At 44.5% G+C, this 25,312-nt stretch overlaps 2 protein-coding genes and 1 pseudogene across 2 annotated transcripts in view; 1 reads left to right on the top strand and 2 right to left on the bottom strand.

Annotated features, from left to right (window-relative positions):
• CENPP (centromere protein P) overlaps positions 1-25,312 on the bottom strand; it is a 258,055-nt gene that overhangs the window by 53,693 nt on the left and 179,050 nt on the right. The window lies entirely within an intron of this gene.
• ECM2 (extracellular matrix protein 2) overlaps positions 1-25,312 on the top strand; it is a 75,775-nt gene that overhangs the window by 38,312 nt on the left and 12,151 nt on the right. The window contains exons 3-6 of the mRNA XM_070400865.1: positions 3,464-3,652; positions 5,486-5,983; positions 8,092-8,207; positions 9,839-9,974. Coding sequence (XP_070256966.1) covers positions 3,464-3,652; positions 5,486-5,983; positions 8,092-8,207; positions 9,839-9,974 — 939 coding nt within the window. The remainder of the gene's footprint in view (positions 1-3,463; positions 3,653-5,485; positions 5,984-8,091; positions 8,208-9,838; positions 9,975-25,312) is intronic.
• Positions 16,852-18,985, bottom strand: LOC138998924 (elongation factor 1-alpha 1 pseudogene; annotated as a pseudogene).

Below are 25,312 nucleotides of genomic sequence, written 5' to 3' on the forward strand. Positions count from 1 at the left end.
GCTCAACAAAATTAAAAAAGGTATAGTAACTATGAAAAAAGAACAGTCGGAAATAAAGAATGACATAGCACAAATAAAGAACACATTGGAAGGAACACACAGCAGATTAGGGGAAGCTGAGGATCAAATCAGTGAATTAGAAAACAAGGTTGAAAAAAATCACTCAATCAGAGAACCAAAAAGAAAATACAATTAAAAAACAGGAGGACAGCTTAAGGGAGCTGTGGTACAATGTGAAAAGTAACAATATTAGAATGGCAGGTGTGCCAGAAGAGGAAGAAAGGGATAGAGAACATGTTTAAAGAAATAATGCAGAAAACGTCCCTGAACTGATAAAGGAAAAAATGAAACAAGTTCAGGAGGCACAGAAAACCCCAAGCAAGAAGAACCCTAATAGGCCCATGCTCAGACACGTCATAATTAAAATGCCAAAAATTAAGGACAAAGAGGGGATCTTAAAGGCAGCAAGTGAAAAGAAGTTACCTACAAAGGAACTCCCATAAGGCTCACATCTGACTTCTAATCAGAAACTCTACAGGCCAGAAGGGAATGGCATGAAGTGCTCAAGGTAATGAAAAGCAAGAATCTGAAACCAAGATTACTACATCCAGCAAGGCTATCATTCAAAATAGATGGTCAAATAAAGAGCTTCAACAAGAAAGGCATGTCCATTTTCACCATTCTTATTCAACACAGTACTGAAGTCCTAGCCACAGCTATCAGACAAGAAGAAATAAAAGGCATTCAAATTAGAAAGGAGGAAGTAAAACTCTCATTATTCACAAGATGACATGATGTTGTATATAGAAAACCCTAAAGTCTCTCACAAGAAAACTACTACATTTAATAAATGAATATGGCAATGTAGTAGGATACAAAAATCAATATCCAAAAATTGATGGCTTTTTTTATACACCAATAATGAATTCTCAGAAAGAGAAACTAAATAACCAATTCCATTTACCACTGCAACAAATAAATTAAGATACTTAGGAATAAATTTAACCAAGGAGGCAAAAGACCTGTACTCAGAAAACTAAAGGATGTTGAAAAAAGAGACAGAAGAAGATATAAACAAGTGGAAGAGTATACCGTGTTCATGGCTTCATAGAATTAACATAATTTAAATGTCCATACAATGCAAGCAATCTACTATTAAAAGACCAATGGCGTATTTCACAGAGCTAGAAAATATGCTCCAAAAATTTATATGAAATCAAAAAAGACCCCCAAATAGCTGCAGCGATTTTGAGAAAGAAAAACAATGTTGGAAGAATCACAATATCAGATTTCAAGTAATACTACAAAGACACGTGGTACTGGCACAAGATCAGGCATATAGACCAATGGAACAGAACAGAGAACCCAGAAATTGACCCAAGACATTACGCTCAATTAATATTTGCCAAATGAGGCAAGAGCATGCAATGGAGTCAAGAGAGTCTCCAATAAATGGTGTTGGGAAAATTGGACAGAAACATGCAAAAAAAATGAAACTAGAATGAACTTATATCATACACAAGAATAAACTCAAAATGGATAAAAGACTTAAACGTAAGACGTGAAACCATAAAAATCCTAGAAAAAACCATAGGCAGCAAAATCTCAGACATCTCTCATAGCAATATGTTTACAGATACATCTCCTAAGGCAAAGGAAACGAAGGAGAAAATAAACAATGGGATTACCTCAAAATAAAAAGCTTTTGCACAGCAAAAGAAACCATCAATAAAATAAAAAAGGAGCCCACTGCATGGGAGAACATATTTGGCAATGATACATCCAAAATATAAGGAACTCATACAACTTAACAATAGGAAGATAAACAATCCAATTAAATGGGCAAAGGATCTAAATAGACACTTTTCCAAAGAGGACATACAGACGGCCAAGAGACATATGAAAAAATGCTCAAAGTCACTAATCATACAAGAGATACAAATCAAAACGACAATGAGGTATCATCTCACACCTGTCAGAATGGCTACTATCAACAAATTAACAAATGACAAGTGCTGGTAAGGATTCGGAGAAAAAGGAACCCTTGTGCACTGCTGGTGGGAATGCAGACTGGTGCAGCCACTGTGGAAAACAGTATGGAGTTTCCTCAAAAAAACAAATATGGAACTCCCATTTAACCCCGTGATCCCACTTGTAGGAATATATCCTAAGAAACCTGAAGCACCAATCAGAAAGAATGTATGCACCCCTGTGTTTATAGCAGCAGAATTCACAATAGCTAAGATCTGAAAACAGCCTAAGTGCCCATCAGCAGACGAGTGGATAAAAGCTGTGGTACATTTACACCATGGGATACTATGCAGCTGTAACAAAGCAGGATCTCTTACCCTTTGAGACAGCATGGAGGGACCTAGGGAGTATCATGCTAAGTGAAATAAGCCAGAGAAAGACAAGTATCACATGATCTCACTCATATGTGGAATCTATGTAACAAAATAAAGTGAACAGAGTGGATCCACAGACATGGAATATTGGAACAGAGTGCAGGATCTTGGAGGGAAGGCAGGGAGGGTGGGGGGTGGGAGGTAATCAACCAAAGAGCTTATATGCATATATGCATGGCCCATGGACACAGATAGTGGGGTGGTGAGGGCCTGGGGCGGGGGTCAGGGGATGGGCTGGAGGGGTCAATGAAGGGGAAAGGGAGACATATGTAATACTTTCAACAATAAAGAATTATTTTTTAAAAATAAATAGAAGCAAGCAAATCTTTGTAGCTCAAGTGAAAAAAAAATCAAAAAAGTCCTTTGACCATAGTAAGGTAGTCTCAGTATTCCATTGGCCTATATGTTTATCCTGAGGCCACCGCTGACCATTGCAGGTTTGTAGTAACTTTTGAAATATCTAAGAACAAAATATCAATTTTGTTCTTGTTATTTTTCTTCAGGATTTTTTTGGATATTCAGGGCCCTTTGTAATTCTATGTGAATTTGAGGGTAAACTTTTGCATTTTTGCCAAAAGAAAGCTATTGGAATTTTGATGGAATATAGGACTTTTATAATCAGGAGAAACATTATGCGGATGTGTTTCTTCCACGCGAGGAATTGGGTGGTGGGAGTGGCCCAGGGCAAGCGTCTCGGGGGAGCTGGCAGGGCTTGAGCTGGACTGAGTGGGAGGGAAGGTTGGGACACATGTGAGACTCGCTTGGGAGTGCAACCTGGGGACAATGTGAGATATTAGGTCGAGAGTTATTAGGGGTGACACTAGGGCCAGGACAAACAGTCCCTCACGTGTCTGCGCCTGTGTGACAGCCATCCTGCGGGTGAGGATGGAAGCGCAGGCCAGTCAGCTCCCAGGAAAGGAGCAGAGGGCAGGGGCGGGTCCACAGGCTCCGTGGAGACCTCTCCCCGCGGGAGCCAGGCAGACGCCACCTTGTGTGGTTCTAGTTCCCGCCCAGGCGGTGACCGCACCAGGGAGTAAGTGTCCGGTGCTCTCTCCTAGGGCGGAAGGGCCGCTGCTCGGTGAACGGGGTGACCATGTACAACGGGGCCGCGTGGTCGCCGGAGCCCTGCACCACCTGCCTGTGCGCCGACGGAAGGGTGCTCTGCGACCGGACCAGGTGCCCGCCTCCGCCGTGCCAGCGCGCGGCCACCCCCGAGGGCGAGTGCTGCCCGGTCTGCTCGGACTCCGGTATAAACGTTCAGCCCAAAATATCACACGCGACTCAGCCTTGCCCTCCCCTGTTGACTTGCACTTGCTCTAATTTATGATAAAGTGGTCGTCAGAATACTTAAACTATTGGCACAATGATGACAGGCATAGAAATTACTTGGGAATAATACGGGAGGACAGGCACAAGCGCTCAATTAGAGCTGCGGGAAGGAGGCGGTGGGCCCCGCAGCCGCGCTGAGAGGCCGTGAAGGGTGCCGGCAGCCCGCGGTCCCTGCCCTGTGTGCCGAGGCCTGCCGGCTCCCACCGCTCGCTCCCCGTGGCACAGCGATTAGCCCAGACGCAGAGGAAGAACTCGGTGAGCAGGGAGGCTGGTCTGAGTCCGGAGCGTGTCCCGCTCGGGGCTGCTGGGCCCAGGGTCACCAGGCGGCTTTGTCGGCTGCTCACTGTCCCAGGGTCCTTGGAGGCTCATCCCTGAGGGAGGAGAGGCCCCTCAGGAGAGAGGCCAGCTCTCCCCAAGCCAGCCTGGCCCTGCCTTTTGAAATACAAACCCAGGGAAGTAGGCACGAGAGGCACTGGGGTGTTGTTTCCTCATCTGTGGGCAAGGATGATCACAGGCAGGTCTCCTGCCAGGAAGAACTTCAGAATATTTAGAAACTGTACTTTGGTGGATACTACCAACTATTTCACCAAGGTATTATGACTTTTAAAGTGTTAGAAAATAAGTGTTTAATAAAATTGACTCCCTGGGGGGTGAAACATAAAACTTAGAAAGATTCAGAAATTCTCATTTTTCAAAGGAGCTGAATTATTCCTAAAATGCTGTAGTTATTTTGGAAAAATAAACTTGGGTATACAGGAAGGATTTTAAATGTTTTAATATGACAGCTTTAGCTTCCTTCTGCTCATTTTTTTCTATTCTCCTTTTGTATTTTCTGCTAAAGATGTGAAAAAATAACTCAAACACTTTATATTATATACTGAATTGAAATCTTAAGTAATCCTTCAAATAATTATTCTTTGAGTTCTTCTAGGGATGATTTGTTTAGTATTAAATGAAGGCAAGGAGAGGCTGAATACATAGTTTTATGTATTTGATGGAAGGAAGCCTGGACACTGAGCTCACTCCTTCCTAGAACTCCCAGAGGGCGAGGCTGCAGTGCCAGCCACGCCTGCCCGCCTTTAGCAAACAGTGACAGCTAATCCCGCTGTGGGCCAGCTGTGCACTGCACACTATTTCTGCTCTTATCGCCATGTAGTAGTACACAGGGCTCTCATGTGTATCTCCGTTAGTTAAGCCAGATGTTTTCTGTAAGTCTCAAGAAGCAAAATGATTTCAGTAGAGTCCAGGAGAAAAAAACGACCTTTCTAGCAAAGGGTGCTTTTAGACTCATGGAGCTAAAAGGAAATTGGGAAAAAAAAATAATAAATCTATAAACAAAAGCCAATTTCACTACCATAAGCCTGAGAATGCACACATTCTTGCCTTATCAACAACCCACTAATAAACAACGGGGCTACTTCTCATTTTGCACCCCTTGTAGTTACCAGGTAGAATGACACCGAGTAGAAATAGTAAAACCTCAGGTAAAACAAAAATTGTCTATAATAGATCTTACAGCATAGAAATAGTTACTATTAAAACTATTCAAGCAAAAATTTTAAGCTGCATTTCATGTGTAAACTGCACTCAAACACCTGGAGGGATACTCACTAGCATCCCTTTGCTATGACTCTTCTTTTATTCATATCACAATGTGCCCTGCTGCCTCCTCCGTGCATGGTCGGAGCCTCCTACTCGCTATCAGTGCTAGAGCGTTAATGACAGATCTGACTTTTCTGGTGATTCTTCAGAACAAAGAGAACCTCCTAATTCACATCATCGGCAGCGGCCACCTCCTTGGGTGAAACTGGACCAAACATTGAGAAAAGAGGAGCTTCCGGCTGAGGAGGCTGAAGGAATGAAAGAAACTGAAGACAGGGAGCAAAAGAAAATGAGCCCGGAACCTGGGGACAGAGGAAGACTTCCTGGCCAGGGGCAGCGCAGCAGGGCTGAGCAGAGGCCTGGAGAGGAGGGCAGGCAGGCGCGTCCCCAAGGAAACACAGCCAGGGAGGTAGAGGAGGAGGAGGTGGAGGAGGTGGAGGAGGAGGAGGAGGAGGAGGAGGAGGAGGAGGAAACCAGAGGTGTGTTACGGGTGCTGTCCCAACTCCCAGCCGGTGCTCCTCCCAGACGCAGGCCAGCTCTGCCCAGTGGGTGCTCTCTGTCCTACAGGACCATCAGCTGCAACGATGCAGACCTCGCCCAGATACCATCGCTGGCAGCACCCGAGGTAACAAGCCTGGAGCTTGCTGGTAAGAGATGTCGATGTCCATTTCATTTTTAGCTTTAAAAGTAAATAACTCATTCCCCTATGAATGTTATATTTTAATCTCGTAATATAAATGGATTCTAAACAGACTATTTTCGTAATCTTTAAACACAAACTTTGCAGAAGAGGTAGGTGTTTTACTACAGTATAGCATAATTGGATGTAAAGCATAGTCCTCCAAATCCAATCATGATTTCTCATGGACTTCTTTAAAAAAAATGTTTTTATTGACTTCAGAGAGGGGAAGGGAGAGGGAGATAGAAACATCAATGATGAGAGAGAATCACTGATCTGCTGCCTCCTGCATGGCCCCTACTAGGGATCGAGTCTGCAACCCGGGCATGTGCCCTGACCTGGAATCAAACTGTGACTTCCTGGTTCATGGGTCAACACTCAACCACTGAGCCATGCCGGCTGGGCTGGACTTCTTTCTTAAAGTCAGCTTTACTGAGGGTAACTTTCATGGAGTTAAACTTATTTTTAGCATGGTACTGAGTTTTGAGACATGCATATAGTCAGGTAACCTCTGCCCAATTCTTCATGTCCCTCTGTTCACAAGCCCTGGCCACCAGGATGTGTCTGTGTCTGTAGTTTAGACGTTTCCAGACATCATGAGAACGGGGTCACTAGCACACGGTCTCCTTAGCTGGCTTCCCCCATCACACTGCTTTTGGGGTCATCCAGGCTGTTGCATTTGGTCAGCATCTTGCCCTCCCTACTGCTGAGAGCTGTCTGGATGAACCAGTGGTATCAGCTGAGGCATCTGGAGTGTTTCCAGTTGGGGGCAGTTCTGTGGTTATAAACACCCACATACAGATGTCTGTGGAGACCCCGTTTCCTTCTCCCTGGAGTACGTACCAGGAGTAGGACCACTAAGTGACACAGAGATGCGTTTAACTTGCATTCTGCGTCCTGTCAGCCGTTCTCCATCATGTTAGCTATTCTGGTGGACATGGATGGTCCCAACCTTCTACTCCTGTGTTTATAGGGCCACCTGAAAAGGTCCTTAGTGGAGGAACAGCATGACCAGGTTTGGTGTGGCTGGCTGGTAAGGAGGCTGGGCCAAATGGACAATGGTGACATGGCTCATGAGGGGTGGCCCTGCAGATGCAGGGGCCGCAGGGGCCACAGGGTCTGAATGGGGTTTCAGACATCCTGGGGGAAATCACAGCAACAAACTACCATCAAAATAATAAATGATGATATAACATCATTTATACTCAACAGGAAAAGTCTGACACCTTTGCTCAGGATGGCCAGTCTGTGACAGAACCCCCTGCATCATGGCCTCCTGACACCACGCTCTTGTGACCCCAGCAAAGCCCCTCTTGTGCCCGCATGCCAGATGTCCCACAAGAAAGCTTGGTTTGCGAAAGTCTAGTCTTATGATGGTGAATGGCCGGTGCACACACTGTCTTGGTTTTGCAGGAAGGTCACATTTGGTTTATATTGTGCTTACTCTATCTGGGAAGCTCATTTTCTTAGTTTAAAACCACTGACTACTGTATTTAACCAAGTGTCAAAACAAAACCCCATAAAGTTAAGGCCCGTAGGAACTTCTGTAGGTCACAGTCATGGGAGCAGAACCTCGGATCTGGAGGTGATGAGATTATCTCCCCATGCCGCTGATTTAGGGACTGAGCCTGGTGCTCCAGAAAGGCAATCGACACGCCCACAATGTCGTTGATTAATTGCAGGGTTATAGTTGTGAGCCAGGGCCTAAGAAATGCCAATGGGAAAAGATGAAGAGCTATAAAAACCATAACCTTCTAGAAACCATCTGTCATACGATGCCCAATGCTCACAGCATGTTCTAGCAACTACACTCTGGATGTTTTAAGCAGCTTTATCTAAAACCTGAGGTATAGAGCATGGCAAGTCCTTAGAGTGCACGTTCTGACTCTGTGAAACAGGGGAGCCCCAGTCGTTTACTTTTCTAAATGTGCATCCGCTGATGTGATATACCTCCCGGAGGCCCATGCTGTGAGTATTGCTTTTTCATACAGAGAAGACTCTCGTTTGTTCTCTGTGCAAGTGCACGTGTGTATATGTATTGGCACATCGGTCTAAAACACAACTGTCCTGTCCTAGGCAATTCCATCACCTCCATTCCCGATGAAGCATTTAATGGACTACCGAATTTGGAAAGGCTTGATTTGAGCAAAAATAGCATCACCTCTTCAGGCATAGGTCCAGAAGCATTCAAGGTAAACCCACGTTCTGATTTGTCACAATCTATTTAGATTGCTTTCCCATGACTGGCACTGGCAGTGGTGGAGATGGGGAAGAGAGGAAAAGCTGAACGTTTACCTGGTAGCATTCTCCTAAGTGGAGAAACTTTCTTCCCTGATGTCCCTAAACTGTATTGAAGTTTTACCTTGAATAGAGCCTGTTATGTCACATGTGTCTGGCTGTCATACCCTTAGAACACCAGACTCCGCACCAATAACAAAATAAATGTATTAAATTTATAGAGTAGTTTTCCCCCACGTTGCTGAGAACATGTGCGTGAGGTGCTCCAGGGAAGAAGGGCAGGATCTGGAAGCTTCCCGAACGGTGGGCGGCAGCGCATGTGAGCCCCTGCTCTGGGGCGGGCAGCACTGATGAAGGGACACGTTAGCAAGAGGGCGTCTGAAAACACAAATGGACTCGGGGTTCAGGTTGGGAAAAGAAGAGGGAAGAAGATGGGAAACAGCACAGAATAAATTTCTGAAAGACTCAGATTTGACATTTTTTTCTCTAAAAGGCAGAAAAGAAGAGAGGATCAAGGAATTTCAGAGAAACAAATGCAGAAGCAGGAAAGGAGATGGCTATGTGTACACAATACTCACAAATAGGTGTGCTTGCAGAAGCCCCAGCACCAATATCACAGTCACTGGGTCAAACTGCCCCCTCGGGCAGGCCTGTCCCCTCCTTGCACAACTCCCTCTGAGGCACACAGTTCCTGGCTCACACCCCCATTCAGGGCTGGCAGGTGAGAAGGCCCACACTCACACACAGACTGAGTGCCCCGCAGGCTAGCTGTCCTGATCGAAACCTGGGCACCCATGCACTCCCGGTATTGGATAAAAAGGAAGACATTGTAGGAAGTCACCTTCTCTTCCTGTTTGGGGGTTTCTATCCCAAACTGCTCACATTGGGCTCTGAACCCACTAACGTGAGTCGTCCACGTGGCCCCACTCAAACCCGCCAGCTGCAGTGCTCAGCGCCGGCAGCCAGGCAGTGCCGCCAACCAGCAGCTTCGGGTGGAGACGCCCCCCTCACCCCATCAAAACCGTGAGGGTGCCATGGAGCAATGGCTTGTGATGCCTGACCACTCCATGTAGAAGAATCTGCTCCATCATTAGTGCTATTATAATTCTGCTTCTATTAATGAACAGAAAACTGAGTTTTACAAATATGTTGACAGGGTTCAAATTGCTGTCCTGACACCAGCACTCATGAGGGACTCAGGCCCCTGCACTAGTACGTCATACAGAGAAAACTCTCATACGGAGAGTTTTAATAACCGTGTGTCTGCTGCTGAGAAGGTGAAAACCCAAGATCTAGCAAAATATAACCAACCCAGTGCGGTAGGAGATTTCTCTCGTTTCCGTGGCCACAGTAATGTGTGACAGATCCCTATGGCGAGTGGAACATGACTGCCTAGTGTGGCTGAAAGTGCCCGGAATAAACACTCATAGGACCGACATCTGCATGGCAGGGAGAAGATGGGGACCCCCATCTAAACCCCAGTAAGTCAGGCTTAGAGGCATAACTGCAGCTAACTGAACATTAAAGTGAGATGTACTGGACACCTGTGCCAGATGAAACAGTAATCTGAGATTTGCTTTTTCAGCATTTGAAGAAGTTGGTGCACCTGAATATGAATGGAAACAGCCTGGCAGAGCTTCCTCCGGAGCTGCCACCTACATTGGAAGAACTCAGAGTCAGCGAGAACAAGCTTCGTGCTATCGATGAAGAACGCTTGTCAGGTACCAAGCATGCGCTTGTAACATGTCCATGTACCTCTCTGTCACCTGGGGGAATTTTATTTGTGGTATTGCCGGATGAATAGCTGGCAAGGTTTTTTAGGTCACTTTACCATTTAAATGGAGACACCTTGTTTTAATATTGATTAGTGTAACTTCTTAAAATGTATTTTAAACTGTCTATTGTCATAACAAGTCCTCTACATGGAAATAAAACCTCAATGACTTCAGGTCCTCATCATCTACAAACAGTGACTGAGCTCCAGACCTGTAACACCCTGAGCGACACTAACTTCCCACACAGCCACGTGTGGGTGCTGTCGGGACAGAGGCCTGTGCCGGTGGTGGTGACGCTGCACCAGGGCTGGGACGGTCTCCTCATTGCTCCTGCATGCGCAGTGCACGCACCTCAGCCCACTGCCTGCACACATTTCGCTACTATAATCTGTCATATGTTGGCATATAGACTCTGTATCACATGAGCAAGTGGGCACAGGCAGTCCATGCAGTCTCTCTGGCCCGAGCACACAGTGGAGGATGCCAGGTGTGTGGCTGCAGGGCAGCCCGGCTCTCCTACGGGTGGGTGTTAGGGAAGGGCCCGCGGTCCATGCATCTGATACACCTAGAACTGACTCTGCTTGTGGTTGTTTCTGGACAAGCTGGAGAGCTGAAGTTGTCATATGATCTATATTATATGTAAAAGGCTAAGCGACCCTCCAACCCACTGACCAACCGTACGGTAGGTATGATGCGCACTGACCACCGGGGGCCAGACGCTCAATGCAGGAGCTGCCAAGCGACAACAACTTTGCAGAGTGTCCTCTCCCACTCTGGGACCCCTCAGCGGATGTTGGGGAGCCGCTTTCAGCCCAATCTCCGCAGGCCAGGCTGAGGGACCCCACCTGCCGGAGGCCCCGCTCACTCTATAGACGCCCTTTGAGCCCTGGCGCCACCCCAGGTGCAGCCGGCCTGCCAGCTGGGGAGGGACCGTAGGAGGTTGGCTCCAGGGCACGTCCGGCCCCTCTTGCCCAGTCCTGCCCTGCAGGACTAATTAATTTCCTTTCAATGTCACTAGTGAACTCTATAAAAAGAGGCAGTATTATATTTAGCTTTTTCAGGAACTCTAGCTAATGTCTTTGATTAGATTATGGTTTACTTTAAGACTAACTGGCAAGTTTTTTTGTTTTATCTTCCTAACAGTCTAATGTAGCTCTTGAGGTATAGTGCTCAACACTTTTTATTTGATCTGAAATATACTTATCATGTTCATGTATCTTTTAAAAAAATCTATTTTTATTGATTTCAAAGAGGAAGAGAGAGGGAGAGAGAGAGAAACATCAATGATGAGAGAGAATCATTGATCGGCTGCCTCCTGCATGCCCCACACTGGGGATCGAGCCCACAACTCAGGCGTGTGCCCTTGACCGGTATCAAACCTGGAACCCTTCAGTCTTCAGTCCGATGTTCTATCCACTGAGCCAAAATGGCCAGGGCATGTTCATGTATCTTGATAAACCAAGACTTTAAAGGAATAAAGCAATTCAATTATTTCCTTTCATTCCTAAAAAACTTCATAGGAAGAAAACAGTTCTGATGATGGGAAAACAATAATGAGAATTGCCAAATCTGAGGATTCCAGAGTTATGGAAATACTCTATTTCCAGATGAGTTTCAGGGTACACAAGAAAAACATTAATAAGCACAAATTTTGATGGGCTTTTTAATGTGGAAAAGATATTAGAAAATTCAATTTCTAACTGCTAGAAATTAAAACAGACCAAAGTAACACTTAATTTAGAAGAAGTGTACTAGGGGCTGTGTGTGAATTACATGTGAAATCATGTAATTGTGTTGTCACATGACATGTTATAAAACCTAAGTCCACATTTAGAAAATGCTATCGTACATTCCTGCATCTGCTTTTCTCCTCCTCTCCCTCATGAACAGATGCTCCCTCCTCCCCAGGAGGGACAGTCCGGGGAGCTGCCGCCTGTATGGGGGTGCAAGGAGGCACTCCTCTGCCACCCCCCAGGCCCTGCTCTTCTGTGTGGCTGTGTTCTGAGCCCTGGCCAGTGCTAACCACTCAGACTGGGTTCTCTCTCTCTCTCTCTCTCTCTCTCTCTCACACACAAACACACACACACACACACACACACACACACACACATTTCTTTTAATTAATTTTAGAGAGGAAGGGAGAGGGAGCGAGAGATAGAAACATCAATGATGAGAGACAGGCCAGCTGGACCTGGGTTCTCTCCTCAGTGCTGCAGCCCTGGAAACTGCTCAGCTCCTGAGTCCTGCTGCCCCTGCAGGTTGGGCTGACAGGCAGAGAGCTGGGCAGGCCTGCGCGCCAAGACACCAAGGCCGTCCCCAGTGCTGTCTGCTTGCTCCCGCTCCCAGGAAGCCTGGCCGGGCCATCAGGGCCTGCTGTCTTCCATTCTCTCCGGAGGCGGGGTGTCACCAGGAAGTCCAGGTTCCGGGTTCTGTAGAGTTCCAGGGAAACAGGGAGACAGACACTTCAGAGAGATGCAGCATGAGCAAAAGCGTGGAGGAAAGGAAGAACCTGGACACCACAGGCTGCACGCAGGGCCTGCCTGTCAGCTGGGATGCAGGGGTGATGGGCTTGAGGAGGCTCAGGAACTGGACAACCAGGAGCTGTGGCCTGTGCTGGCCCTGAGAGCTCCCTGGATGGGATGCTGAGATCTGCATGCCCACATGGGAGAGAGTTACCTCTACAATTGAGAAGCAGGAACAGAAGGGCAGAGAGGAACAGCAAGGGAAAACCGATGGATTGAAAACATGCCTGTCCACACCTATAACCTGTCATGCTGTCCCCCCCAACAGGAATGACCTCCTGCCAATGTCCTGCTAACAAATCCCGTCTGCCCCCATCTAACCTACACGTTTTAATCTTTTCTAACTCTATCCAGTTTCGTTACAGACAGTAACACACATACTGTGTTTCCTATATATACATTATACGGATAAATGAGAGAATTATTGCAAAATGATGCATAGTACCATAAGTTTGCATCGCGTATTAGGTTTCTCTCTTCTGAGGTAATGAAATAACCATTGGTCGACTTCTGTTACCTGTTTTTGACTGGAAAACTTCTATTAAAAGCGCAAGCCTGAAGATAAATATGCTGGATTCTCAGGATCTTCAGTTTTGAAAATTAAAGAAAATATGAGGAACTACAATCACTTATTAAGTTTACTGGTTGGCCTTACAAATTCCCGTCTCCAGTCCTTCAACAGACCCTGAACACCACCATCCAATCACGTCTGCTGCTGTCTCCTCAGGGTTCCCCTAGCATCTGTGGTCTGGACTCCAGAGAGCACTGTCTTGCTTCTCTGACAGGCCAAAAAGGAGGAAATGGATTGCACAGAGCATTTAGGGTGATGGCTGTGACTTGAGTTGAATATGAAAACATCCTCTATTCTGGAAATCTTAACCATTGAAAAAACTCCAAAGTTACACCCTGAATATCTGACTCAGATGCCTCTGGCAATCATTATTGCTGAGCTGCTCATGATTTTTTTTATAATTTTAAAAAATTATAAACAGTATAACAGATGGCCCCCATTTGCACCTGATACCCCCTTCCCACCCAGCCCCTGGCCCTACCCAGGAATCATTATACTATTGTCTGAGTCCTAGGGCTATGCATATATGCATATTACATTTTTGGTTAATCTCTTTCCGTTTCTTCCATCCCCAAGATCTGTAAGTCTGGATCTATTTTGCTCGTCAGTTTATTTTGTTCATTAGATTCCACATATAAGTGAGATTGTGTGATACTTGTCTTTCTCTGATTGGCTTATTTTGCTTAGCATACTCTCCAGGTCCCTCCACACTGTTTCAAAGATAAGAGATCCTACCTGTTTTTATAGCTGCACTACAGGTCTAGTGCACGAAACTTGTGTTCGGGTAGGGTCCTTAGGCCTGGCCAGCAATCAGGGCCGATCTGCAGGGCAACCAGTGGGTTGACTGGGGGGCCCCACTCACACCTGACTTGGCTGGCCTGGGGCCTGCAGGCTGGGGGCAGCTCCTCCATTAAGCGTCTGCCCCCTGGTGGTCAGTGTGAGTCATGGTGACCGGTCATTCCGCCAGTTCGGTCAATTTGCTTATTAGGCTTTTATTACATAGGATAGTATTTCATTGTGTAAGTAAACCCCTTTGTTTTTTAATCCACTCATCTATTGATGGGCACTTAGACTATTTGCAGATCTTAGTGATTGTAAATTGTGTTGCTATGAACATAGGGGTATATATATTTCTGATTGGTGTTTCAGGATTCATAGGATATGATCCCAGAAGTGGGATCAGGGGTGGCTCAGTGCAGCAATTCCCTATTTAGTTTTTTGAGGAAGCTCCATACTGTTTTTCACAGAGGTTGCACCTGTCTGCATTCCCACCAGCAGTGTACGAGGGTTCCCTTTTCTCCACATCCTCACCAGCACTTGATTTATTGATGGTAGTCATTTTAACAGGTGTGAGGTGATATCTCATCGTTGTTTTAATTTGCATCTCTCTGATGATCAGTGACTTTTGAGCATTGTTTCATCTGTCTCTTGGCCTCTGTATGTCCCCTTTGGAGAAGTGTCTATTCAAGTCCTTTGCCCATTTTTAATTGGATTGTTTGTCTTCCTTTTGTTAAGTTGTATGAGTTCTTTATATATTTTCGAGATATGTTCTCTCATACAGTGGGTTCCCTTTTCAATTTGATGGTGTGTATGTGTGTTTTTTGTTTGTTGTTTTTTTTTTGCTGTACAGAAGCTTTTCAGTTTGATGTAGTCTCATGTGTTTATTTTTTCCTTTGTTTCTCTTACCCTAGGAGACGTACTAGTGACAATTCTGCCATACGAGATGTCTGAGATTTTTGCTGCCTATGGTTTCTTCTACGACCTTTATGGTTCCACTAGACGCCCGATGCACAAAATTCATGCAAGGGGTTCAGCCCTTGCAGCCCTGGCTGCTGCCACCCTCTGCAGGATGATCGATCTCAGAACCCTCCCCACCAGATAGCCCCGCAGAAGGTGGCAGCAGCTGGGGCTGCGAGGGCCAAGGCAGCCGGGGCCCTGCCCACTGGTTATTCCGGAAGGTTGTTCCAGAAGGTTATTCTGCCATCCAGTCTAATTAGCATATTAGCTCTTTATTATATAGGGTGACTTGCATTTAAGTCTTTTATCAATCTTGAGTTTATCCTTGTGGATGGGATAAGTAGGTGGAGTAGTTGCATTTTTTAATGTCCCTGTCCAATGATTCCAGCACCATTTTTTGAAGAGACTCTTTATTTCATTGTATGCTCTTAGCTCTTTTGTCAAATATTAATTGACTGTAATGGCTTGTGTCAATTTCTGGGCTCTCCATTCTGTTCCAATGGTTTTTATGCCTTTTCTTGTGCCAGGACCAGGCTGTTTTGATTACAATGGCTTTATAGTATAGTTGTGATCTCTCCAACCTTGTTCTTCTTTCTCAGGATTGCTGCGACTATTGGGGGTCTTTCTTGGTTCCATATAATTTTTGGATTATTTGTTCTAGATCTGTGAAATATGCTGTTGGTATTTTAATAGAGATTGTATTGAATCTATAGATTACTTTGGGTATTATGGACATTTTAATGATATTAATGCATCCAATACATGTACACTGTATATACTTCCACTTTTTTGTATCTTCATTTCTTTTTTCAGTGTTCTATAGATTTCCAAGTATAGGTCTTTTACCTCTTTGGTTAAGTTTATTACAAGGTATCTTATTTTTGTTGTTGCAATGGTAAATGGGATTCTTTTTTAAGTTTCTATTTCTGCTAGTTCATTAGTGGTGTATAAAAATGCCAGTGATTTCTTGCTGATAATTTTGTATCCTGCTACTTTGCCCAATTTCTTTATTAAGTCTAGTAGATTTTTAGTGGAGTCTTTAGGATTTTCTATGTTCAATGTCATGTCACCTGCAAATAATGACAGTTGTAGCTCCTTCTTTCCAATTTCGATACCTTTTATTTCTTCTTCTTATCTGATTTCTGTGGCTAGGACTTCCAGTACTACGTTAAATAAGAATGGCAAAAGCAGAGATCCCTGTCTTGTTCCTGTTCTTAGGGGAAATGGTTTTAATTTTTGTCCAATTGAGTAAGATGTTGGCAATAGATTTGTCATATATGGCCTTTATTATGTTGAGGTGGATTCCTCTATTCTCACTTTGCTGAAAGTTTTCTTTAAAAAAATGGATGTTTTATTTTGTCTAATGCTTTTTCTATATTTATTGATATGATCATGTGATTTTTTGGACTTCATTTTGTTAATGTGATGTATCACATTTATTGATTTGCAAATATTGTACAGCTTTGCATCTCCAGAATAAACCCCACTTGGTCATGGTGTATGATCTTTATAAAGTATTGCTGGGTCTGATTTGCTAATATATGGTTGAGGATTTTAGCATCTGAGATTATCAGGGATATTAGCCTGTAATTTTCTCTTTGTACAACCTTTATCAGGTTTTTAAATTAGGATAATGCTGGCCTCATAAAAGGAGCTTGGAAATATTCCTTCCTCTTGAGTTTTTTGAAATAGTTTGAGGAGGATAGGTGTTAATTTTTCTTAGAATGTTTGATAAAACTCCCCTGAAGCCTTCTGAGCCATGCTTTTATTTGCTGTGAGTTTTTATTTTTATTACTGCTTCAATTTCTTCATTTGTTATCGGCCTATTCAGTTTTTCTGATTCTTCCTGATTGAGTTTTGGAAGATTGTATGTTTCCAGAAATTTTTCCATTTCACTGTTTATCCAGTTTGTTGGCATATAGTTGTTTATAGTTTTTTCTTACAATCCTTTGTCTTTCTGTGGTATCAATTGTTAGTTTTTCCCCCCCTCTATTTATTTGAGCCCTCTCTTGTTTCTTTTTTTTTTCTCATTAAACTCTGTTATTTTAATGGGTCTCAAAATTCTGTGACAGATTTTTGGTCATGTTGTTTCCATTAAAAAGTACTGATTTTAAAAACTAATAACTTAAAAACTGCCACACACACAAAAGAACCAAATGGTCCACAAAACATTCTCCTTTCCTTCTGAAGGTTTTACGATGCATTATAATCATTAACCAGTCTTTTACTATTAAACTTAAATGGCCAATTGAGACAAACAGTTCTGAGACCGTTCTTCCACCACTGATTAAGGCTGGGGTGGCAGGTGCTGGAAATAATACTCATTTAGCCTCTGAGCTTTCTGGGCAGGCTTGGGGACTTTGCTAGCGCCAGCTGCCTTCTTGTCCACTGCTTTGATGACACCCACAGCAACTGTCTGTCTCATGTCACGAACAGCAAAACGGCCAGAGGAGGGTAGTCAGAGAAGCTCTCAACACACATGGGCTTGCCAGGAATCATATCAACGATGGCAGCATCACCAGATTCCAAAAACTTGGGGCCATCTTCCAGCTTTTTCCCAGAACGACGATCAATCTTCTCCTTCAGCTCAGCAAATCTGCAAGCAGTGTGAGCTGTGTGACCATCCAGCACCGATCGGGCCTGGGTGGTTCAGGATAGTCACCTGAGCTGTGAAGCCAGCTCCTTCCCCTGGTGGGTCCTTTTTGCTGTCACCAGCCACATGGCCTCAGCGAACATCTTTGACAGACACGTTCTTGACGTTGAAGCCCACACTGTCCCCAGGAAGAGCTTCACTCAAAGCTTCATGGTGCATTTCCACAGGCTTCCCTTCCGTTGTAATGAATGTTGACTGGAGCAAAGCTGACCGACCACCTGCCAGGTTTGAGAAGACCAGTCCCCACTCGGCCCACAGGGACAGGACCAATACCACCAATTTTGTAGACATCCTGGAGGGGCAGATGCAGGGGCTTGTCAGTTGGACGAGTTGGTGGCAGGATGCAATCCAGAGCTTCAAGCAGTGTGGTTCCACTGGCATTGCCATCTTTACGGGTGACCTTCCATCCCTTGAACCAAGGCATATTAGCACTTGGCTCCAGCATGTTGTCACCATTCCAACCAGAAATTGGCACAAATGCTACTGTGTCAGGGTTGTAGCCAATTTTATTAATGCAGGTGCTGACTTCTTTAACAATTTCCTCCTATCTTTTCTGGCTACAGGGTGGCTCAGTGGAATCCATTTTGTTAACACCAGCAATCAGCTGTTTCACACCCAGTGTGTAGGCCAGAAGGGCATGCTCACAGGTCTGCCCATTCTTGGAGATGCCTGCTTCAAATTCACCACCACCAGCAGCAGCAATCAGGACAGCACAGTCAGCCTGAGATGTGCCTGTAATCATGTTTTTGATGAAGTCTCTGTGCCCTGGGGCATCAATGATGACCACATACTTGCCGGTCTCAAATTTCCACAGGGAGATATCAATGGTGATATCATGCTCATGTTCAGCTTTCAGTTTATCCAAGACCCAGGCATACCTGAAGGGGCCCTTCTCCATCTCAGCAGCCTCCTTCTCAAATTTCTTGGTGGTTCTCTTGTCGATGCCCCCACATTTGTAGATCAGATGGCCAGCAGTGGTAGACTTGCTGGAATCTACGTGTCCAATGACAACGATGTTTATGTGAGTCTTTTCCTTTACCATCTTGGGTTTGAGTTACTGGTGGTTTTCACGACACCTGTGTTCTGGCAGCAAACCCGTTGCAAAAAAGCCCCTCTTGTTTCTTGTTGAGTCTGGCTAATGGTTCATCAATCTTGTTTATGTTTTCAAAGAAGCAGGTCTTGGTTTCATTGATGTTTTGTATTTTTTATTTTATTTTTTTTAGTCTCTATATTATTAATTCTGCCCTGATCATTATTTCCTTCCTTCTACTTTCTCTGGGCTTTTCTTGTTCTCTCTCTAGTTCTTTTAGTTCTAGGGTTATATACTTTATTTGAGCTTTTTTGTTTGTTTGTTTCTTGAAGTAGGCCTGTAATGCTATGAACTTCCCTCTTAGGACTGGTTTCACTGTGTCCAGTAGATTTTGGGTTGTTCTGTGTTTTCATTTGTTTTCAGGAAGTCCTTCCTTCCTTCCTTCCTTCCTTCCTTCCTTCCTTCCTTCCTTGATCTCTTTGGTAACCCATTCATTGTTTAATAACATGCTATTTAGCCTCCATGTTTGAATGTATTTGTTTTTAATGTGGTTGATTTCACTTCATGCCATTGTGATTTGAGAAGAGGCTTGATATGATTTCAATCTTCTTGTACTTGTAGAGCCTTACTTTGTGTCCTAGAATGTGGTCTACTTTGAGAACGTCCCACATGAGAAGAATGTATATTATTCAGGTTTTGGATGAAATATTTGGTGAATGTCGATTAAGTCCATCTGATCTAGTGTATCATTTAAGGTCGCTGTTTCCTTGTTGATTTTTTTTTTGTCTGGAACATCTATCCAGTGGAGTCAGTGGAGTGTTAAAGTTCCCTAACATGAATGTACTGCTTTCAATCTCTGCCCTAAAGTCTTCTGAGAGTTTAAACACACACACACACACACACTTTAGGTGCTCCTATATTGGGTACATATATGTTTGCCAATGTTATTCTCTTGTTGGATTGATCCATTTAGTATTAGGTAGTGATCTTTGTCTTTGTTTTGAAATCTGTTGTGTCAGATATAAGTATTGCTACCCTTGCTCTATTTTTTTGTTTCCATTTGCATGGAAAAGTTTTTTCAATCCCTTCATTTTCAGTCTTTTTTTCTCAGATGGGTCTGTATAGACAGCATATATATGGGTCATGTTTTCTTATCTATTCAGCTACCTTATGTGTTTTGCTTTGAGCATTTAATACAATTAAGGTTATTATTGATACTTATTTACATATTGCAATTTTTATTCTTTTTTGCTATGTTCTCTTTCTCTCTGGCTCATTCTTCTTCTTTTAAATGTGTATTTTTATTGATGTCAGAGGAGAGGGATAGAAACATCAATGATGAGAATCATTGATCGGCTGCTTCCTGCACGCCCCTACTGGGGATCAAGCCCACAGCCCGGGCATGTGCTCTTGACTGAAATCGAACCCAGGACACTTCAGTCCACAGGCCAATGCTCTATCCACTGAGCCAAACCAGCTAGGGCTCTTTCTTCTTATTATTTCAGCAGTCCCTTCAACGTTTCTTGCAATGTTGGAAAGCTATTTATTTCACCATCTATTTTGAATGATAATCTTGATGGATATAGTAATCTTGGTTTCAGATCTTAGCTTTTCATTACCTTGAATATGTCATACTATTCCCTTCTGGCCTGTAGTGTTTCTGTTGAGAAATCAGCTGACAGCCTTATGGGACCTCCTTTGTAGGTAACAATTTACTTTGTTCTTGCTGCCTTTATGATCCCCTCTATGTCTTTAACTTTTGACATTTTAATTATGATGTATCTAGGCGTGGGTGGTCCACTTTGGGTTGTTTGTGCTTGGGACTCTCTGTGCTTCCTGAATGTGTGACTTATTAATTTATTTATTTCCTTGCCCAAGGATATTTTTCCCACTGTTTTTCAGAGAGAGTGCAAGGGAGGGAGAGAGGGGGAGATAATCTGATGTGAGAGAGACACATTGATTGGTTGCCTCCCACAAGTATTGACCAGGGCCTGGGATCAAACCTGCAACCTAGATACATGACCATGAATGGGAATGAAACCTGTGACTCTTTGGTATGTGGGCTGATGTTTTACCCACTGAGCTACACTGGCCAGGGCTGAACATGTGTGACTTTTTCCTTCACCAGTTTAGGGAAATTTTCTGCCATATTTCTTCAAACAGGTTCTCTATCCCTGGCACATTTTTTTCCTCTTTTGATACTCCTATGTTGTGGATATTGTTACTTTTCATGGCGTCTCACAACTCTCTTAAACTGTCTCCTGTTTTTTAATTGCCTTCATTTCATTTAGTTCTCTTTCTGGAGATTCCTCCTGTTCTTTCATTTGAGGCCTATTTCTTTGTCCCCCCATTTAAAAAAAATATTTGTTTCCTTGTGTTGGATAAGACTGCTATGCCTTCCAGTCTTGATGAAGTGGCCTTTCTGTGGGACACAGTGGTATAGTCTCCTTAATCTTCTGAGCTGGGTGCTCTAGTAATGACCCTTGTTTGGGTTTTATGGCCCTTCTGTTGTATTTGGGGCTTAATTGCTTTTGCCCCATTCATGGGTGGGATCCGCCCTCAGGCTTGCTAATTGTGAGGCTCAACCAGAACTACATATTGCCAGCTGTTATACATGTGCTTACAGAACAAAGTAAGACTGAACTGAAAATAACATGAAAAAGAACCAACAACAAGAAAGACTGAAAAAGAAAAAGGAAAAGAAAGGAAAATACTAAGAGTTATAAGACCTAAAGAACTAGAGGGGGTGGGGTGGGAGGAGGGAACCAAAGAAGAGAATATGGAAGAAAAAAGAACTTTGGAGTTTGTGGAGCTCGCTGGATTTTGCTCTGCTATTGTTGAGTCTGGCCCCTTGATGTGTCTGTCCCAGGCCTCCTGGTAGGTTCTCTTGTGAAGGTCAATGCGAATCGTTACCCTGTGAGGCCTTGGACACCCGACTGAAGCAGGCCCCAAGTAGTCCTGCAGCGAGGCTAGTAGCAGAGATGCTGGGTCTGCTTCAGGTCCCTGGTCTGAGATGCTCTCCCATCACCCATGGAATTGGGTCTTGAGGGGAAACTCTGGTCTTGGCCCGGATGGTTTGAACAGACTTGCACTGGAGGTGATTCCATGGTTTGGGGGGGGGGGGGGGCGGGGGGGAGGCACTACCTGTCCTTCCAATGCTTCAGCTCTGCCTGGCTTGCTGGCACCCCTCAGCACCTCAAACAGGAGGAGATAAGAAAATCAGCCCCACTTGGTATTCCAATCTGTCAATGCCATGGGCCCCTGCTGGGTGGGGCCTCCACCCAAAATACGACCAACCAGATGTCTGAGTCCCCTTGCCTCCAGACACAGCTGCACTGGGGCAGATGTGCACCTACAGCCATCTCCCTCGCTCAGGTCACTGCAGGGCAGCACAGAACCAGCTGTTCTGCAGGTTGAGGAAAAGGAGCTCCCCCATGCTTGAGCCCCACTGTCCAGTCCCCATTGGCTCTCCTACAAAAGTTACTCCAGAGAATAAAGGGTCCCTCAGATTTACTGCTGGGTCTGCCTGTTACACCCCTCTACTGGAGCCAAGCTCTGCTGTGTGGCCCTTCCCACAGGCAAGGTCAGGGCTAACTTCCCTGGTGGGAATGCAGCTGGATGATGGCACTGCTCTTTCCAGCAAGTCTTGGCCTCTCCCTCTGCCCAGAGCTCAGCTCCATGGCACAACAGCACCCAGGGCAGAGGAGGCACAGCCCGCACACACAGCAGTCCCTGCCAACTTCTGGTGTGGAGTGTGCGGGCTCAACACTGAGCCGCGTCTGCTCCTGGAACCCTGCTTACAAGGAGGATTCTGCAATATCCCCAAACCTGTTCCACACCTGCGGAGCTAGAAGCACCCCCGGCAGCAGGGTGGCAGTGGGGCGCAGATGGGGACGCACACACACACTCACCCTCCTACATGCTCTTCACACCCACATTCTCACCTTCACATGGGTCCTGTGCTATGTTCTCATCTAGCTGCCCATTCTTCTTTAAGCTTCCAATTAATTTGCATCCTACCACTCCTGAGGCCAAAAAAATCCTATCTAATAAAAAACAAAAGGGTAATTGACCATACCTTCACTATGCTTCCCATTGGCTAATCAGGGCGATATGCAAATTAACTGCCAAGAAAGATGGCAGTTAATTTGCATACATAGGCACAATGATGGGAGGTGAAGGGGAAGAATGGAAGAAGGTGATCGGAAACCTAGGTGGCAGGCAAGAGCCGGGTGGCAGGGCAAAGGCGGCCCTGGGGCCCGGGTGCCGCCTTGCCTGCGGCCCTGTGATCGCAATCGCGATCAGAGAATTGGGGTGCAGGAAAGGCAGCACCCGGGCACCTCAGCACCTGACATGCAAAGGTCGGGGATGAAATGACTTTTCCCAACCACATCTGCAAATATCCTGGGGAAGGCATCACTGAAGAGTTCAAAACAACTCTCTTACTTGGCAAGGAAGAAAAAAGTTGGCAACGGAAACAATTCCTTACATCAAAGTTAAGGTCCCTCTGGGTAAAAAAGAATATTTCCCACGTAAAGGAAGGAGCAGGCAAAAATAATAGGTTCTCATGACTTCCACTGAAGTTTGAGCATATGACAGTGTCAAAATGAACATACAAATTAAAACAGACAGTGGACATTCAAATGACCTGAATCAACTGTCACTGTTTGTCCCAATAGCAGCAATGCTTATGTGATAATGTAGTTTAACAAACACACAAAACAAGTCACATGATAAGAGAGGTTTGGCTTCTAAAGTAAATTGAATATGTTCTTTAAAAACTCTCATGTCCTCCCCTCTGACTATAATTCTTAATTTTCTAATCAGAAAATTACCCCAGTAACATGTAGAACTCCAGTAACCTAACTTATTTAAAAAAACAAACATCCCAACCATTTTAAAAATATTTAAATTGATATTTTAGGGTTAAAATTATAGAAGATATTTAGATCCAAATATATTTTCTGAATAGAAAATATTTCAGTTTTTGATTTTTAAAAAATAAACATAAAAAAATATATAAGTGACACATGTTCCCAAGGAACTCTGAATGAGTACCTTTCCCTCTAACTTTCTTCAAATTAAGAGAATCTATGGAGTTCCGTATACTGCACAAGTTTTAATGAAAGAAAATAAGACTTTCTAAGTGCATCAAATACATGTTTTCTTATTTACAAACATATATACTCTTCTCTCTCTCTCTCTCTTTTTTTTTTTTTTTTTCTCTCTCTCTCTTTAAAATATATTCTTACTGATTCAGAGAGAAAGGGAGAGGGAGAGAGATAGAAACATCAATGATGAGAATCACTGATTGGCTGCCTCCTACACGCCCCGTACTGGGGATCAAGCCCACAACCCCGGCATGTGGCCTGACCTGGAATCAAACTGTGACTTCCTGGTTCATAGGTCGATGCTAAACCACTGAGTCACACCGGCCGGGCTCAATTCTTATTTATAAATTCATTCCAAGGACATATACAGCTTGAAAAGCTTTGGAAGTAGTTTTAAAAAAATTAGCTTTTAAGTAACAAGAAAACAGTTATAGAAGAAAATTTAAATTAAAAGAAAAAAATTGTTTTAATTTATTCACGAGTGGGAACATCCTCCATGAAAATGTGTACCTTGACTGTGGATGGCTGGGTGGCCTTATCACACCTTAGGAATTCAAATGCTTTTTACAATTAAAAGAAAGAGTTTCATTTCATTTCTCTCCCAGGGTAGATTTTCTGTCAATAGAAGGTGGACATCAATAAAAGGAGGGGCTTGCACAATCAATCCAGAAAGTCAGCAATCTATGAATAATCCAGAACCGAGTATTTATCTCCTCTGCCACACACCCTCCCTCCCAGCCAGTGAGCAAGATAATTACTCTCAAGTCAAGCTAAGTGCCCCCCAGTCACAGTGGCCCAATGCTGACATACAAAGCATACAAATAATTCTCACTCTGGCATAAAAGTGACAACTTTCTTGGAAGAAAAGCAGATACTGTAAATTTCTCAAAGTCTTCCTGAAACATTTTTTAAAGCTTTTACTTCTTTAGAAAAAGTGCATACATGGCAAACCATCTGTAATAAAAGGCCTATTCTATAAAATTTTACCTGGTCCTACTCATATCTGCAATCATAATCATATTTACAGACAAATATATCTATACTAATAAAAGAGTAATATGCTAATTAGACTGGGAGCCTTCCTGGAGACCTTCCAGATGTTCTTCTGGACAAAGCCATGGTGGCAGGGCCAAGAGGGGAGGGCAGTTCTGGGTGATCAGACTGGTGGGGGGCAGGGCCGTTGGGGGTAAGCAGACCAGCAGGGGGGCCAGTTGGGAGCAAGCAGGCCATCAGTGGGGGTCAGTTGGAGGTGATCAGGACAGCAGGGGGTGGAGGGCAGTTTGGAGTGAGCAGGCCAGCAGGGGGACAGTTGGGGATGAGCAGGCCAGTGGGGAGGGAAAGTAGGGGCAAGCAGGCCAGTGGGGGGCGGGGGGGGGACAGTTTGGGGTGATCAGGCTGGCGGGGGGGCAGTTGGGGGCAAGCAGGCTGGCAGGCAGAGTGGTTAGAGGCAATCAGGCAGGCAGGTGAGCGGTTAGGAGCCAGCAGTCCCGGATTGCGAGAGAGATGTCCGACTGCTGGTTTAGGCCTGATCCCTGTAAACTGGCAATAGGACATCCTTCGAGGGGTCCCAAATTGGAGAGGGTGCAGGCCAGGCTGAGGAACACACCCTCCCCCGTGCACAAATTTCGTGCACCGGGCCACTAGTAATTGATAAAACTTG

Source organism: Myotis yumanensis, unplaced genomic scaffold (genome assembly GCF_028538775.1).
Source record: "Myotis yumanensis isolate MYYU_CA2020_CCGP unplaced genomic scaffold, mMyoYum1.0.hap1 SCAF_21, whole genome shotgun sequence".
Classification (NCBI taxonomy): Eukaryota; Metazoa; Chordata; class Mammalia; order Chiroptera; family Vespertilionidae; genus Myotis; species Myotis yumanensis.